Genomic DNA, 17,090 nt, shown 5'->3' on the forward strand with positions numbered 1-17,090 from the left:
GATAGCACACTTCATTTGACATTATTATGAGACATCGTGGCACCCTTGCATGATACTTGCATCCTAGGGAGAGCTTGTATATATACATTTAATACAAATATATTTTCTGATAACATCATTCATAACAAAACAACATGTAATGTTAATTTATTGTCTATTTTATCCCTGTATTTTCTCTCTCTATTACTTCTTTTTTATTCAGCCCTCATGAAATATGTTCATTTGCCTATTGCATGTTTTCACCATATCATTAGGTTTCTATACCCATTGTAGTTATTTTATCCTTGGCTATTGCATCTATGTCTCCATGTCCTTCGCCTGTTACGTATTAGTAATAACCTAGCATATTTCCCTATTCGTCATGCGATGCCTTCTTTCTTTGAATACAGTATCTATCCACTCCCTCCCCCGGCGATTACACAGTCTCTAAAATCCCTTTGCATCCCATTTTCCCTTATGACGTAATCACTTTAACATCTTCATCTGCGACGCCCAGACTTGCCTTGCAGCGCTATTGCCACGCACGCACAACAAAACCCACACCCACACGCGAAATCTCTATCACATACACACACCCATAATCAAGCGTTGTGTGCCATACACCATGTACACGAGTGCACACACAGAGTCATCATATTGGCGTCACGTATGCATTTATCTGCGCAAAAAGCTTTAGATCGGGGTATTTTGTTGGACGTTAAATGCATTGCCTGCTCGCTCTTGCTAGCATTATTCGACCCTGGGAAAGTCATATACACGCTGGGTAAAAGAAGTAGAAGCGATATTTTGCTTAATTCGAAGCAACCAGTATTGCCACTGTAGCATTTCACTGTGTCTACGGTAATTCACAGTTACTCCAATCATCCATTCTTTACTCCGAAAGTAAGTAATTAGTATCACAATTTATTTATTTCATTTAATTTAGTATCTAATTATTTGCATTTTCAGGTTAATTTCCTAATTCATTTTCGTATGATATTTTATGTCACTATAACAAGGTCATTTTACTGATTCTTATTCATTGTGTCGTCGTATTTCGTACTCCTTTACGTAAGATGAGTTTGGTGTATAATTCTAAATTTTAATCATATTTCATAATTATATATTTCACTTCATAAAGCTATATGAATAACCGGTGTAGGATTTTTGTCTCACTCTTATTTGTATTAGCAATTATCTGAGCACTATAAAGAATTGGTTGGTTTTTACAATTTAACCTAAACAGCTGACATATATTTATTTAGTCGATCATAGCGCGGCTGAATGTCAAATAAGTCTTTTTTCGTCGAAAACAATTGAACATCAATTTTGTAAGAGTGTTTTTGTGTCGCAGATACCCGAAAATAAAGCGTCACATTATATTCTAATGATGTATGGGCAACCTTAGGCATTAACCACTGCGCTATATTTATATCTTTGCAAGATTCACATAGCATTGATAATGATAATAATAATAATAATGATTATAATGGTAACAATAATGATTAGAATATTAATAATGATAATAATAATAATGATAATAGCTGGATTTATAAAGATTCTTTTGCCTGAGGATTCAAACTGTTATTATTACCCTGGCTTTAGCTCGAGTTACCATCACCGGCACTCAGTGCATTCAAGAAAATAATCATGCCGGGTACCCTTTCACCTCACCTGGGTCGAGTGCAGCACAGTATGGATAAATTTCTTGCTGAAGGAAACCTTGCCATGGCTAGGATTCAAACCCACGACCCCCTGTTTGAAAGACGAGATTTGGTAGTAGTGCTGTCATGTATATCCTGGTTTGATCAAGCGTCGACCAAGTCGGCATGAGATTTCGAATAAAATAAAACTAGTTTTTATCTTAATCTTGTTTAGATCTAGTTCAGGGATTTAGAAAGTAGTTCAACTTAAATGGATATATGAAAACCTCATTTCGGTAAGCTTCGGTTAAAAATAATACGCAAAAATCCCATTTGTTTGCCTTTGTTATTTATCATCACCTTCGTTCACACACACCATTACAGTCGTCATTATCAACACTAACATAATTGAAGCATCATCATCATCATTATCATCCTTATCATCACCATATTATGACCACCACAACCAACACATCGTCATTTCAACATCATCATCATCGTCACCACCATTATCATCACCACCATCATCATCATTACCACCATCATCATCACTATCATTGTCACCACTATCACCACCATCATCGACACATTTACGTCGTCACCATCGTTATCATCACCGTCATCAAAATCATCATCATCGTCATCATCATCATCGGCATTATCATCATCATCATCATTACCATCATCATTATCATCACTACCATCGTCACCACTATGACCATCATCATCATCATCACCACTACCATCATCATCACCACCATCATCATCATCACCACCATCATCATCACCACCATCATCATCATCATCATCATCCGATATAGAGTGAGAAGGTGAAATGGTCTATGATGAACGAGACTTAAGCTAATATTGATCACTTGTCTTCCTCTGCCTAGGTATTGCTTCTATGCCATGAATCATTAACTCACACTAGTTGGATTACTGAATAACTAGATTATGAAAATATTGCGTTGCATTAGGGAATTACCTAAAGCGAAATATCATATATGTATAACGCCTGTTTACATGGTTTAGGTATTTGTACGTTGATCGTGGGATACATTGAATGCGTGACTATTGGTGACAGTATCATTATTACAACAAGTAATATGATTTCATCACCATGTTGTAGGTAAAAGCGGTGGTAGTAGTAGTAGTAGTAGCAGTAGTAGTAGTAGTAGTAGTAGTAGTAGTAGTAGTAGTAGTAGTAGTAGTAGTAGTAGTACTAGTAAAAGAAGTAGTATTAGTAGTAGTAATAATAGCAGTGGTACATGTAGTAGTAGTAGTAGTTGTTGTTGTTGCTGTTGTTGTAGTAATAGCAGTAGTAGTAGTAGTAGTAGTAGTAGTAGTAGTAGTCATCATCGTCGTCGTAGTAGTAGTCGTCGTCGTCGTCGTCGTAGTAGTAGTAGTGGTAGTAAAACTAGAAGTGGTAGTAGTAGTAGTAGTAGTAGTAGTAGTAGTAGTAGTAGTAGTAGTATTGGTGGTAGTAGAAATAGCAATGGTAATAATAATGTAATGATATTACTAATACTTTTTAAAATGATAATAAAATTATGACAAATTGATTCTAATGATAATACTCATGATTACTTCAGTTTATTTTGGTATATATGTGCATAGTCCTAATTCATATACACGCACCAATAATAACCATGTGAATACTTGCCCTATACATGGTATATCCATGATATCAGACAGATATCTCTTCTCTTATTTTTCTCAAATATATCATATCCACGTGTATGCACTACAGTGCGTATCAAAAAAAAGTTTACACTTTAAAAAAGTCCTGGGAATTAAAAAATACACAACACGTGGGTAATTTTTTCACATATAATCTTGGGTTTGGGTCTCATCTATCCAATGAAAGTAAAAGTTTTGTCAGAATGTTACACTTGAGTGAGCACTGTCCATTTCTGTAAAGCTCGCAGAAATCTGTTTGCGCAGAAATGCTCGTTTTCATGCTGTGTCAAGTCGAAAGGACGAAATCAAACTGACACTACGAAAGATTTATCATACATTTCCCTTGCACTTTTAGTCAATTGGAATAAAACAGATACATTCAAGCATTTTATGACAATTTTGTCACCCAAATTGAAAGTTCAACACACAATAAGCACAACCTTTACCCTTTTTGTGCCAGCTGGATCTGAGGACATAACTGAATCTGAACAAAAGTTTGTATCAGACATCTCCAGCATTTTTTCACTAAGTTTTTATCATTGAAAGTTGGTTTACATTTCATTTTTCATTTAATACTTGTTTCTCCACACTTTTCCCAAGCTTAGCAATGACTAACAAAATAAAAATCAAGCTTAAGCCATTCCATGTAAATTCCAACTGAGTGTAAAGCAAATATCGTCACGATGGCCTCGGTGTGTGGGGAGTGGGGTGGGGCAAAATGCACTCTTCGAAGTGTTTTGGGCAAGGAAACAAGTCAAACAATGTAGAAGATATCTTCATATCACTTTTACTAGCTAAATTCCATGTGTTCTTCATGATTAAGGTAGCTTTTATTCGCATAACTATTTCAAATTTCTGCGCAAATCATTTTTCACTAACTTTTCAAAAGTAAGTGGTGCTCACTCAAGCGGAAATATTTTTCGACAGTTATATCGTCATTTGCTGTAATGGACCTGTACCAATGTTAAAATGTGGAACAATCTTCAGGATATTACAAATGTATCATTTTACAGGATCTTTTCAAAGTGTAAACTTTTTTTTGATACGCACTGTATAATTAATTACTTGACGCTGATTGATTCCAAAGCTTGCAAGCTGTACCGACCTAACCAATGAATAACAATCCTTTCATCGCGTCTCTGTTTTCAGGATTACTAATCATTTTAGAGAGAAATTTGGTTGATGGGTTTCAGCCCTACCCCCTCCCCATGAAGCATAACTTGCTTTTCTTATCTGAAATTATTTTCTCCTTGCTATGTATTTCTCTCTTCCACCCCACTCCCTTCCCTCCCCTTCTTCTTCCTTTTGTTGAAGCAGTTTTATATCGATAAGGGAAAATGATATAAAACGAATAATCATAGCAATTTATCGTAATGTTTCACGGGACTGTTATCTTCTGAAAAAAAACCCCATCTCTATTCAGTGTTGTTTTCCGCGGGAACCTCAACTTCAGTTTGATTGCCACTGTTATTTTGAATATCCTCACATCCATTTACACTTTTTTTTCTTTTTTTACAGGCAATGGGTATATTAATTGCCGGTAACGTTATTATATACATCATACATGTACATCAATTCGTATTACAATATCCATTTAAAATTCGGTTGATCTTCTCTCTTCACGGACTTCTATAATGAACAGGTAAATTTGACATCACACTTTACCCGTATATACCATCATGATTTTCATTTTATATCTCACTCAATATTATAGTACACCCAAGCTGCTCCGATGTCAATGATGACGGAGGAGAAGACTGCTCGATATCTATCACAGATTGGACGATGTAGCGACGAGGGCAGAGCAAACTTCGAGAGCCTTGCCGAGAGTATTACATCGGCTACCGAGGAGGACGTCGAAAATGTTGAAAAAGAAGCACGAGTTCAGGTTTGTATTCACCCATGGGTATCCACAGGGGTTTATATCCAATTCCAACATTGGAAGTAGTCGATCATGGTTGCGCGCAGCGAAACTTGTGGTATTCATTGGTTTACATAAATCACTAGTCAATTTACTTTGGCGTCAAAATTTATTAATAATACAATGCCAACAGTTATTTGATTACCGGCCTAGCTGGTACATTTTTCTTACTTTTACAATATAGCAATTACCATGAATATTCAAAATCCTGCTGATTCTGCTGTTCTTGTTGTTGTTGCTAATGTTGTTGTTAAATGAAAACACTTTTGAAACATGAGTGGGGGGGGGACTGTTTTGGCGAGAAATTGCTCCCTCTAATTTTTCAAGGGAAAATTATAGATTTATTTTGTTATAAATCAATGAAAACATACCAATTCATAGCATTTTCCTTTTCTTGATTGTTTTCTTTATTTAGGGATGGATCGTTACTTTCGTTCCATTAGGGGGCTCTCGATATCGTTTCATCTCTTTCTCTTTATACTTTATATTACACACACGCACAAATGTATATATTCATACATATATTACATTAACCTATTTTTTTCATTCACAACATCTTTGAATACAAGAGTTGCCAAAGAAGTTGCACATGTATAATTTCAAATATATATACATTTCTTATAGATCGTCCTTGCCCTCTCAATTCGAACAGATGAGCGAACAATGTACTAGGATCCATCAAAACGAGAATTCCTGAAAGGTCACACGAAATTGAATTAATATTCCTCATAGTATAGTGCGAGATGAAACCTGATCTGATTCATGAAGCTATTTTACTTGCCCACTGTAACAGCTATCTATAAATGTCTGTGGGGGTTCGAAGGGAAATATGCTATTGTACGGGAGAGGGAAACTTAGAGGAAGGGGGATAAAGAACTAATGTAGAATCGCAATGAGAGGGAGTAGTAGAGATGGTAATGAAGTTACAGGCGGAGACAGGGAAAGAGCGGGTAGTGAGAGTGACAAAGATAGAGATAAAGAGAGAGAGAGAACAAAAAAAGCGAAAATGATTTTTACATGTCCTGTATGTATCTTTATAAAAACGAATTCTTGGGCGGAGCTATGTAATTTGGCATGAAAAGTAGAAAAGTTGTATTATTCCCAGTTAGGATTGCATTGTTACAACTATTAGTAATTTTACAAAGAAAAAATAAAGAATGTTTACCTTTTCAAAACAGACGACACAATGAATTTACAAACCAAACGTATTGATGCAGTGATATGTAACGTAGAATTACAAGTTAAATGTGAAACAAAGTCAAGATTGATAATCTTTGTAAAAATGCCAACGAACTATCGCGGTTTTTGAAGGCAGTGCATCTTTAGTATAAATAGTGTTCTTTTTTGTAAATTAAATGCCATATTTTCCCCGTTTTTAAACACTTATATTTTTTTGCATTTTTACAGCCTATCGTAATCTAACAGTTAACACTGTTTGTGAGTCCCAGCTGCCAGTAATTACTAATGTTTTTAACAGTTTTATTTTGAACAGTGTGGTTGAGAAAAAGGTCTTTAAATAGATCTCAACGTCTCCATTATAGGGAAAATATCAATCAGTAAACATAAATTTGTTCATTATTTATTTTTAATACCAATAATTGATTTTCACATTTGCAGCTGGTTATTCAATGCCCAAGGGAAACTCATTCTGCAAGGCCGGATGCTCATGTAATGAGGAGTAATTGTTTGCTATCTTATCTCAAGGATTCTTGAAATTGCTATAGGAATGATTATTACTGATGAACTGTAATAGAATTTGTTTAGATATATTTCCTCTCTTTGTCTTCTTATATGATTTTTTTCTTTATCTCTTTCAATAAATTATTTTGTTTTAATTTCTTATAAATGAAGGGGGGATGATAGCCCCGAAGCTACTGGTCTTTAACTAGCATGAGAAAGGTGCAATTGACAAAGAAAATGTTTTTTGTCATCTTATATGTCACGTTATGTTGTAAGTTTGTTCACGGAAAATGGAAATGAAATAAAATGAATCATTAATGCAGTCAATCAAAAAAAAAGAAAATCATCTACTGTCGGTGCTAATGTTGGTGATGTTATTATTCAATAAAATTGTGGGCTCTCTTGAACTCGATGAAAAGCGACTTATCATTGTTTTATCATAATTTTATTTTCCAGAATAAACACCTTTGGTATGAAACCCATCTTGTTTTTTCTTTTTTCGGGGAGAATATGGGGGCAATGACCAAGATGTGACGTTGATAATGTACAGTGATAGGCCTGGCCACAACGCCCGAACTTTGTTGGAGCGGTCATTGAACGGTAGGGAAAGGGGCCGAATTTCGCCACAGCTCGTCACCGCGCACGAAATGGGGGGAAAATCGAAAAACACGGGCGTTGCCTTAACGGTGCACCTCTGAAACCGGCGTTGATTTAGCGTTGGTTTAGCAGTGACACAAGCGTTGATAAAGCGGTACTCTGGGCATGCGGGCGTTGGCTCGGCTGGGGTTCGTTTAAAGATGGCTTAATAGCATACCTCTTTTGACTACAGAGCTCAACTAATCTCTCTGATAGAAGTTCAATTCAATTCAATTCAATTTATTTCCACATATTGAGTAAAAAACATGTAATAAACATTACAATCGAGCAAATACATAGATAATAACAAATACAAGTATAAATAGTAACAATATATACATAAAAAGAACATAGAAAATCAAAATGTGGAGGGGATTGACAAAGGCCATATTGATCTATCAAGGTCAATCCCCAATGAAAGAAAAAAATGGAATACATAAATTACAAAAGAAAAAATAGATACTTAACCTAAAAACCCCAGACGAAGCAAGAGAAAGTAAAAGACAAATGAAGGGGGGGGGGGAGACAAATATAAAACTATCTTATGGAGTAAATAGATAAAATTTATATTTCCGTTTGAAAGACAGGAGTGTGGGGGGAATGTTTGAGTTCATTCGATAAAGAATTCCAAAGTTTAGGTCCGACATATTGAATAGTGTTTCGTGAAAATGTGTATTTGAAATTTGGAATAAAAAGATCATTAGCTTGTCTGGTTAGACGACCAGTAAGTGATTTATTCTGTACAAAACATCTATTAAGAAAGTTTGGCAAGAGATTATTGTAATAAGAATACATAAATATAGCAGTTTGTTGATTATTGATTTGATCTATAGTGAGTATTTTATATTTGGCAAAAAATGGTGCAGTGTGTGTACGAGGGTTAGAGTTTGTGATAATTCTTATTGCACGTTTTTGAAGTATTCTTAATCTACTCAGATGGCAATCAGAACAATTCCCCCAAACAATATTACAATAGTTAAAATGAGGTAAAATCATTGTATAATACAGATTAAGAAGGATATTCAAAGGTAATATATGTTTAAGTCTGTTCATGACACCTAATGTTTGTGCTACTTTACAAGACACGCTGTTAATATGTTCTTTCCAAGTTAATTTATCATCTATGGTAATCCCCAAAAATTTAGTAAAATGAACAAATGGTATATTACAACCATTGATACATACATCTATTTCATTACAATTAATATTTTTATTTTAGGTTGGAATAACATACAAACAGTTTTATCAAGATTTAATTTAAGTCTGTTTGCTAAAAACCATGAATTAACCTTAGATAATTCAGTAGAGAGAGTGTTATTCAGCGTCTGTACGTTGTCCCCTGTTAAAAATAAATTGGTGTCATCTGCAAAAACAATTGGGTTTAGTATATCACTTACATATTGAATATCATTAACGTATAAAAGAAAAAGTAACGGGCCAAGTACTGATCCCTGGGGTACGCCTAAAGAAATTGATTTTATTTCAGAGGACACATTGTCAATTGATACATACTGGAGTCTATTATTTAAATAACTTACAAACCAATCCAAGCAAGAACCTCTAATTCCATAGAATTTCAGTTTTTCTATCAAAATATTGTGATTGATACAATCAAACGCCTTTGATAAATCTAAAAATATTCCGATCAAAAATTGCTTATTTTCAAATGTTTCAGAAATGGTATTAATAAAATCAAGTAATGCCATATACGAAAAATATTTTTTTCTAAAACCATATTGTCTATTATACAAAATATTATTACTACATAGAAATGACATAAGGCGAGTATAAACAAGTTTTTCAAAAATCTTAGAAAATGTAGAGAGTACTGATATTGGACGGTAGTTATTCAATACACATTTATCCCCTTTCTTGTAGACAGGAATAACTTTCGCTAACTTAAGCTTGCTTGGAAAAATCCCGTTTTGTAAAGAACAATTAAAAATATTGCACAAAGGTTTTACAAATAATAAAATATTCTTTTTAATAATGTCAACGTCTATATCATCATATCCAGGACTTTTACTAGATTTTAGATGTCTTACGATTTCAAGTATTTCATGACATTCAATTGGATTCATAAACATAGAATGTATGTAATATTTTTTAGGAAGGAACTCTGAAAAATGATTCTGTACAACTGGTAAAGTTCTCTCAATGTCATTCCCAACATCAGCGAAAAAGTTATTAAATGCATTTACAATAGTATTTTAGTCAAAAATTTGTACACCGTTAATCTTAATGCATAGGCAATCTAACTTGTTCTTCACTCGATTCAAAATATGATTAATTATTTTCCAAATACTTTTTGTGTTATTACAAGATTTCTTAAACAAATTAAAATAATATTCTCTCTTGTGCCTACGAATTTCCTAAGTTACTAGATTTCGGTAAGTACAGTAAGCATTTTTTCGATATGTTGTTGGGTTTTTGAGATACTTCCTATACAAAAGATGTTTTTTTATTAATCATTTTCTTTAATCCTGAATCAAACCAGGGTTTATTTTTATTAAATATAGGTTGTTTTACTGTTTGGAGAGGAAAACATTCATTGTAAATACTAGTAAGGCTTAACATAAATGCATCGAACTTAATATCAACATATGTCGATTCAAGAACCATATTCCAGTTAACAGTTTGCAATTTATTACAAAATCTAGAAGTATTAACATCATTTATAACACGCTTACATCTTACATTATTGCATAGTGATTTATGGGGAAAACTATAAAATTTAGAAAAGGTAAAAATAGGCAGGTGATCACTCACATCACTTAAAATTATGCCAGTACCAAGATTATATTCAGGCCTGTTTGTAAATACATTATCAATAAGAGTAACAGAATTATGAGTGATCCGTGTTGGTTTGAGAATCAACGGAGTAAAGGAAAATGTAAGAAGAAAATCAATAAATTTATCAATATCATTATTCATTGTGGGATTCAATAAATCAACATTAAAATCGCCAATCAATTGACATTCCTTATGCCCTGATGATATTTTATGGAGCGATGGCTCAACAAAGTTAAAAAAATCAGTGATAGGTTGAGAAGGAGGTCTGTACACTGTGGCAAGAATTAAGCTTTTTTCCTTATGAAACACTTCAATAAAAATCGACTCAATAGAATCATTAAAAACATCAAGATCAGTGCGCCGATGAAACCTCACACCATTTCTGATAAAAAAGCCAACACCTCCACCTCGCTTATTCTTACGGCCAGTACCAACAAAATTGTAACCACTGAATATAAATGTCTCGTCATTGATTAGCCAAGTCTCAGACAAAGCTATGATATGGAAAGAAAAATTTAAAGTAGACAAAAGAGATTCAATATTTTCAAAATTTTTCTTAATACTTCGACAATTGAAATGCACAACTGACAGTGTACTATAATCATTAAGATTATATTGGCAAGAATTAAAGTGATCATTTAATTGAAATGGCAGATAATAGCAGGTATCATTAATAAAATCATTCTCTTCAGTCCCCACAGAGGTGTGCTCCTGTAAACTCTCCTTAAAGAAAGGACATTCATGATTATTCAGATTTGGAATTTGCCTCAAACAAAAGGAACAAGACGTGGAAATAGACATTTAAATAACATATAAACAGGTTTAACAAAAGCACATAGATAATAAGACTACTCATAAACTGATAAAATTGTTCGTTTCAGAAAGAGAGAGAGATAGAAAGAAAGGAGTAGCTTCGGAGTGAATGAATTCATAGTATTAAGCAAATTAACTATTCAACTGCTGGCAAGATTTCTGCAATGGAAATGCTTACAGGTAGGTCGGTAGAGCTAGCTTACTAACAACTCCAGTGACAGGTAAGTACTGTAGGTACATGTACATGATCAGATCAGCTTTTCTTCATCTTCTCCAGATCATACACACTTGAGATCAGCTTTGTGGCTGTTTTACCTCCTGTTGCTGGGATTAACGCGATGACTCGTCCATCAGATGACCATGCTGACTGAATGACAGGATGAGCGCGAGCTTGCTTGAGGAGACTCTGGTTCTTTGCTGTTAGATCTTCGACGATTGTGATGCCGCTTCCTTTCAGCTTCTTTCTGTTTTCCATGATTTCTCTTCGTTTTCTGTAGGTGGTAAGTTTCACGATGATAGAGCGAGCATATTTATCGCGAATGATACTAGAAGAAAGATCAGTAGAAGCCACGCGAGATGCTGAAGCGCTTGATGTCACATCACCAGAAGATGGATGTCCAGTCGTTGACGATGGATGAGCCTTTAGTTTTCCTGTCCGATGAGAACGATCGATGTCTGTTGTTTTATCAAGTTGAATGCCCAGCTTTCCACATATGATGTCTGTTGCTATGTCATCAGTGTTCTCTCCAGTTGACTCCTTTACACCAAATATCCGAATGCACGAACGCCGGGAGTACTGCTCCATGTTGTCAATCAAATTCTCTAGCTTTGAACATCTGTTGTTTTGGCTGGAAATCTTTTCACGAAGATGCATGATTTCTCTTTCTTTCTCATCCACTCTATTGTGTAGGTTGATGACATCACCTTTTACTGTCTCTATGCTTGCAATCAATTCATTCAGCTTTTTTTCTATTGCATTGCTAACTACGTTGTCCAAAAGTTTGATGAACTCTTGATTCTGCAAAAGATCCTTCATCACCTGGGTTGCCAAGGCTGTCGTCTGTCTGGTATTTACTGTTGTGTTGTCAGGCATAATGAAATTTGAATGACAATAAATAAGCAGAGCCTTGGAGAAAAATGCACAGGAGAGATAGGCCTAAGATGTCACACGAGTTGGATGGAGTGACAAAAAATTAGGTATCTGGGACTGAAGTAAATAATACAGTTTGGAGTAGGTAGAAACTTGCCTTATTTTCCCTCCTCGCTACTCCATGAAGAGCCGCTAAAATCTCCTTAGAGCATTGTAGAAAGTATCAATAATCCAGATATGACCATTTACACAGCTTTTGAAGATGATAGGTGAAAAATGCAACAAATCTAATCCAGAGAAAGATTCCGTACATTCGATCTAATGAATTGACAATTTATTTGATAGAAGTTCCAAACGAGCTCGTGGTCTATTTCTCCCCGTTTTTATTGCCAAAGACTGGTCCCTCTCTGACACCTCCATACCAACGCCAAACCAAAGTTCATCGTCGCAAATGATCTCTGCTCCAAGACATGACACGGTTCCATCAATCCCGTGTCCACTTGGTAAATGCTTACAACCGCTCCATCAAAGTTTTTGTCACGTTTAATCGCTGTCCGGCCAAAGCTGGCGAAACAGCGGTGGTCCAGCGTTTGAGATTTCTGCGTTGGCCTAGTGGACCCAAGCTTCCACAAACTTCAATCTAGCGTTGGCAAACTTTGACTGGGTGTTTTTGGAGCGATGGTGAACTTTTGGAACGATAGGAGGGACCAGCAGCGGTGGCTGAGCGTATACGACGTTGCCTTAACGGTGCCAAATTATCGGTGGTGAACGGTAACGAGCGGTGATGATTTTGTTTTCACCGCCCCAGGAACGCTCCAGCAAAGTTCGATTAAAATAGTAAAACATTTTAGATATAAAACAGTAACGCATCTAAGAGACATAAAAAATGTTTTCCGCTAGATATGTTACACTTCTTTCTTATTTTCCTTTGCCCCGACTATTCTTGTTGAAGTCACAATGACTGGAGAAGAAAATGTGGCTAATGTACAAGCCTCCCCCTTTTCATGGGCCACGTCTGACCTGTCTAGCACTATCATTTTCCGCGTAATATTATTTGAGATTTTTTTTCCCTTTCTGTTAAACAGGCAAGTCGAGCAAAACAAGAAGCAGACGATGCCATCAGAAAGATTTCGAAGGAAAGGGATCGCCACATTCGAGAAATCCACCAGAAAGCCGAACAGAAGGGAAAACTGATTCGAGAACGAAAGGGGGCTTTGCTTGCCGAAATCAGCAGATTGCGGGAAAGCTTCGAGAACACGATGAAAGAGAGGCGAGGTCGCATTGAAGCTCAGGTAAAGATGCGGTCAGGAGCTATGGCCAACCTTACAGCGGTCGAAGAAACCGAACCGTGCGACACTCTACAGAACGTCGCCAAGGATAGCCTTGATACGGTGCGCCTCGTCACAGCCTCGTGCAGGAAGATCAAATTCACCCGACAACAAAATGACTCGGAAGATCTCGTAGGGACACTCAATGGAGTACAACACTCGTGGGAGTTGGAGCGTAATATCCCCATACCCACAAACATATCTTATCCAGAACTCCTTGCAAAATCCAGAGGCAACAGCGGTGTAATAATGACGAACGAGGTTAGATCCGGGCTCTTTGAAATAAATACCGATACCGAACAAGCGCGTACGATCGTTGCGGACGCGCATTTCGATATTTGTGACTGTGCATGCGCGTATAATGACACACTAGTTGTAAGTGACTATAATAGTAAGACTATTCATATTTATGATATGGCTGGTGCGTCAGTGAAATCAATAGGCATCCCGTCGGCCCGCGCGAGGGTAGCCGTGACAAAGGATGGCTTGGTGTTGGTTGGAGATGAACTCAACGGGAAAATCTATTTCCTGAATCCCAGGAACGGAAAAATCATCCGAACCTTACCCATTGACGGGAAGAAAATTAATGGAATATACTACATGAGCCGTGGCTGGATCGTAATACAAACCGGCATTACGGTAATCAGTGTCTATGATGATTTAGGCGTCCTGAGGGAGACGATCCAAGACAGCACGTGGAGTGAGTTGCGATGCGCAGTGAGTCGTGACGTCATCTACATCATGTATAAGAAAGAAGACGACCCAACCACATACGTCGCAATGCGTTCCCCGAATACAGGTCGCATCGAGGTGATCGTCCGATGCAAGATATCGAGGTTCCTGCTATCGGAATTCATTGTGACGTCATCTGGAAACATCGCCATCAACGGTGACAATGAGATATTGGTATTTAACCAAGCACCGGGGTACGAAGCTGTTTTGAAGAGGTTAAAGTAGTATACTAACCAAAAAATAATAAATAAATACAGAGGCAATATAATTCGGACCCGTTGCTTTATACGACTTTCTATCTCTCTCTCTCTCTCTCTCTCTGTTTCTTCTCACTTTTTACAAGATTTCATTTTTGTATTAAACCTAATACCCGCATAATATCTATCCAAAAAATCAGGTCTTATCGGATTTTTATGCCACAGGTACCTGAGGCCGTAACACCAAGCTTAGCAATAATCGTAGAACATTTTCTACGATCGATTGGATTGACTACAAAGTACAATCAATTGTGAGAATTTAGTGTACGATTAATCATTAACTTCTATGTTACCTAAGAACCATCAGATTGTTGTAAACTAGGGCCTACAACGTTCATGTGCAATATCCAACTTTACAATGGAAATGTATGAGCAATATTGATTTAAAAGAAGTATATTAAAATTATCAGGGGTTTTCCCTGTATATTCAGAATGCAATGAGATTCAAAAGATTGTGTATTGAAGATAAAACGGGTGGGTGTTTCATATAGCCGTTCATAAGTTAAGAGCGACTTTAAGAACGACTGGTGATCCTTTCTTGTGGCAAATGGTAAATACGCAAAAGATGTTTGTTGGCGACGTTTAACGTACGTAAGAAAGGATCACCGCTCGGTCATAAAGTCGCTCTTAACTTACGAAAAGCTTTATGAATCATCCACCCAGTCTGTAATATTAAGTTAGTTACAATGAATTTGTTTTTAAGTAGTCATTCTCGTTTGTGTGTTCTCGAAAATGATTGGTAAAATTCATCCAACATCAATTAACCTACACTGCAAAAATACCGGTGTAACATTACCACCAGCTCGGAATCTATATAGGATAAGACCAAAGAGGTGTCGAAACAGCACCACTTTAATACCATATGTCTGATTGATTCTTAACTGGTGTTGTTTCAACACTTCCCTGGTGTGTTCCTATATAGATGCCCAGTCTGGTGTTAACTCAACACCTGTATTTATACAATGTAAACAGTTTATTAGTTGATTGGTGTCATTTTTTCACATATTCAGCAACAGACTGGTTACTTTGGCCAAGAAATCATATTTGTGAGCGATGCCAAAATCGCGTAAAAATACTTAGGGAAAAGCTATGTATTTTCCATTTTGTGTGCAGTGTATGATCATGTCTATGATATTGGGGCGGCGTTGTCTAGTGGTTAAGACTCTCATCTTTCAATCTGTGGGACGTAGGTTCGATTCCCAGCCATGGTGGGTTTCTTTTAGCTGCAAGGATTAACCCACATTGTGCTGCACCCAACCCAGATGAAGTCAGCTGGTACCGACAGAAAGTAAATCCTCAAAAAGCTCCCAGCATTAGAATGTGTAGGTGGATACGTGCGCTACATAACTCTGCATTATGCCGATTAAGTCATTATTGTTATTGGGGCTATTGTACATTTATTTCATCAGATTTGGGATGTAAGGCAATGGCTGATCCAGAAATTGAGAGCAGGGTGAGTCCAGTCAGTCATTTTAACGTTTTGGAACAATTACAATAGCTCCCATGGTTCTTACTAATGGCGCTGTCACACCTTGGCGTTTTAGACAGCGTATGCCCGACGTATGAGGAATTTGGCGAATACGCTGGCGTACGTCGAATACGTTACGGGTAAGTTTTGCATACGTTAAGAGTACGCTAAAACACGCTGTTATACGTCGTCATACGGCAAGGTCGTCGAAAAATTTTGTGCTTGCACAAAAATTTCGACGTATGCCAGCGTATGGCTCATATGGCCCGCGTATCCGCATACGCGGGCCATAAGGGGCCATAATTTGTAGGCAAGTTACGCGATCGTTGATACACGTTGACACACGTTACTCGTAAGTTACTCATAAGTCGATGTACGTCGAGATAAATTCCAGCGTACCCTAAAACTTACTTCTAACCTATGCTTTGAACGTATGTGTAACTTAACTCCAACGTATATTGACGTATGAAGACGTGCCCCGGACGACTACGAAACTTACTGAACGTGTTTTACAGCTACCGTATAATGGCGTATTGACAACGTTTATAGGAATTGGTATATAAAGGTGGGGTTCACAGGAGTTTTCTTCTGCATGGCGGCGGTGTTGATACGGTGATGTATCGTGCAGTTGTGATTTGAATAGTCGAACGGCAGCCTTTTTATAGGCTACGACACGTGTTCGTCAGCGATACGCTGCCGCGCGCTATGCGTAAGTTAGGCTATCGTAGGGCATAAGTTGAGTACGCCAGCAATACGCTAAGCATTAGTTGGAATACACTATTTATAAGTTAACGAAGCGTTCGATATAAGTTACTAATACGTTATGTATTCGTCCAACTCGTTATGAATACGCTAAGTATACGCCCAGAGTTGAAAAAAAATCAAAGTTCAGCGTATGCCGACGTTTTAGAGAAATTTTGATACGTCGGGCATACGCTGTCTAAAACGCCAAGGTGTGACAGCACCATTAGCAATTTCAAAGAATAGGGTGTATAATATTGCTTACCTGCGTGGTCATACAAGTAATAGTCATTTTCATGTAAATAAAAGTAGCACATAATGAAAATATC

General features: G+C 36.7%; 1 protein-coding gene across 1 annotated transcript; it reads left to right on the top strand.

Annotated features, from left to right (window-relative positions):
* Positions 1-605: 605 nt before the first annotated feature.
* On the top strand, positions 606-16,106 carry LOC121416931. The gene is made up of 3 exons (XM_041610464.1): positions 606-882; positions 5,017-5,190; positions 13,321-16,106. The coding sequence occupies exons 2-3, from the start codon at positions 5,035-5,037 to the stop codon at positions 14,518-14,520; spliced, it is 1,356 nt and encodes a 451-aa protein (XP_041466398.1). The 5' UTR covers positions 606-882; positions 5,017-5,034; the 3' UTR covers positions 14,521-16,106.
* The last annotated feature ends 984 nt before the right edge of the window (positions 16,107-17,090 follow it).

This window comes from Lytechinus variegatus, chromosome 6 (genome assembly GCF_018143015.1).
Source record: "Lytechinus variegatus isolate NC3 chromosome 6, Lvar_3.0, whole genome shotgun sequence".
Lineage (NCBI taxonomy): Eukaryota > Metazoa > Echinodermata > Echinoidea > Temnopleuroida > Toxopneustidae > Lytechinus > Lytechinus variegatus.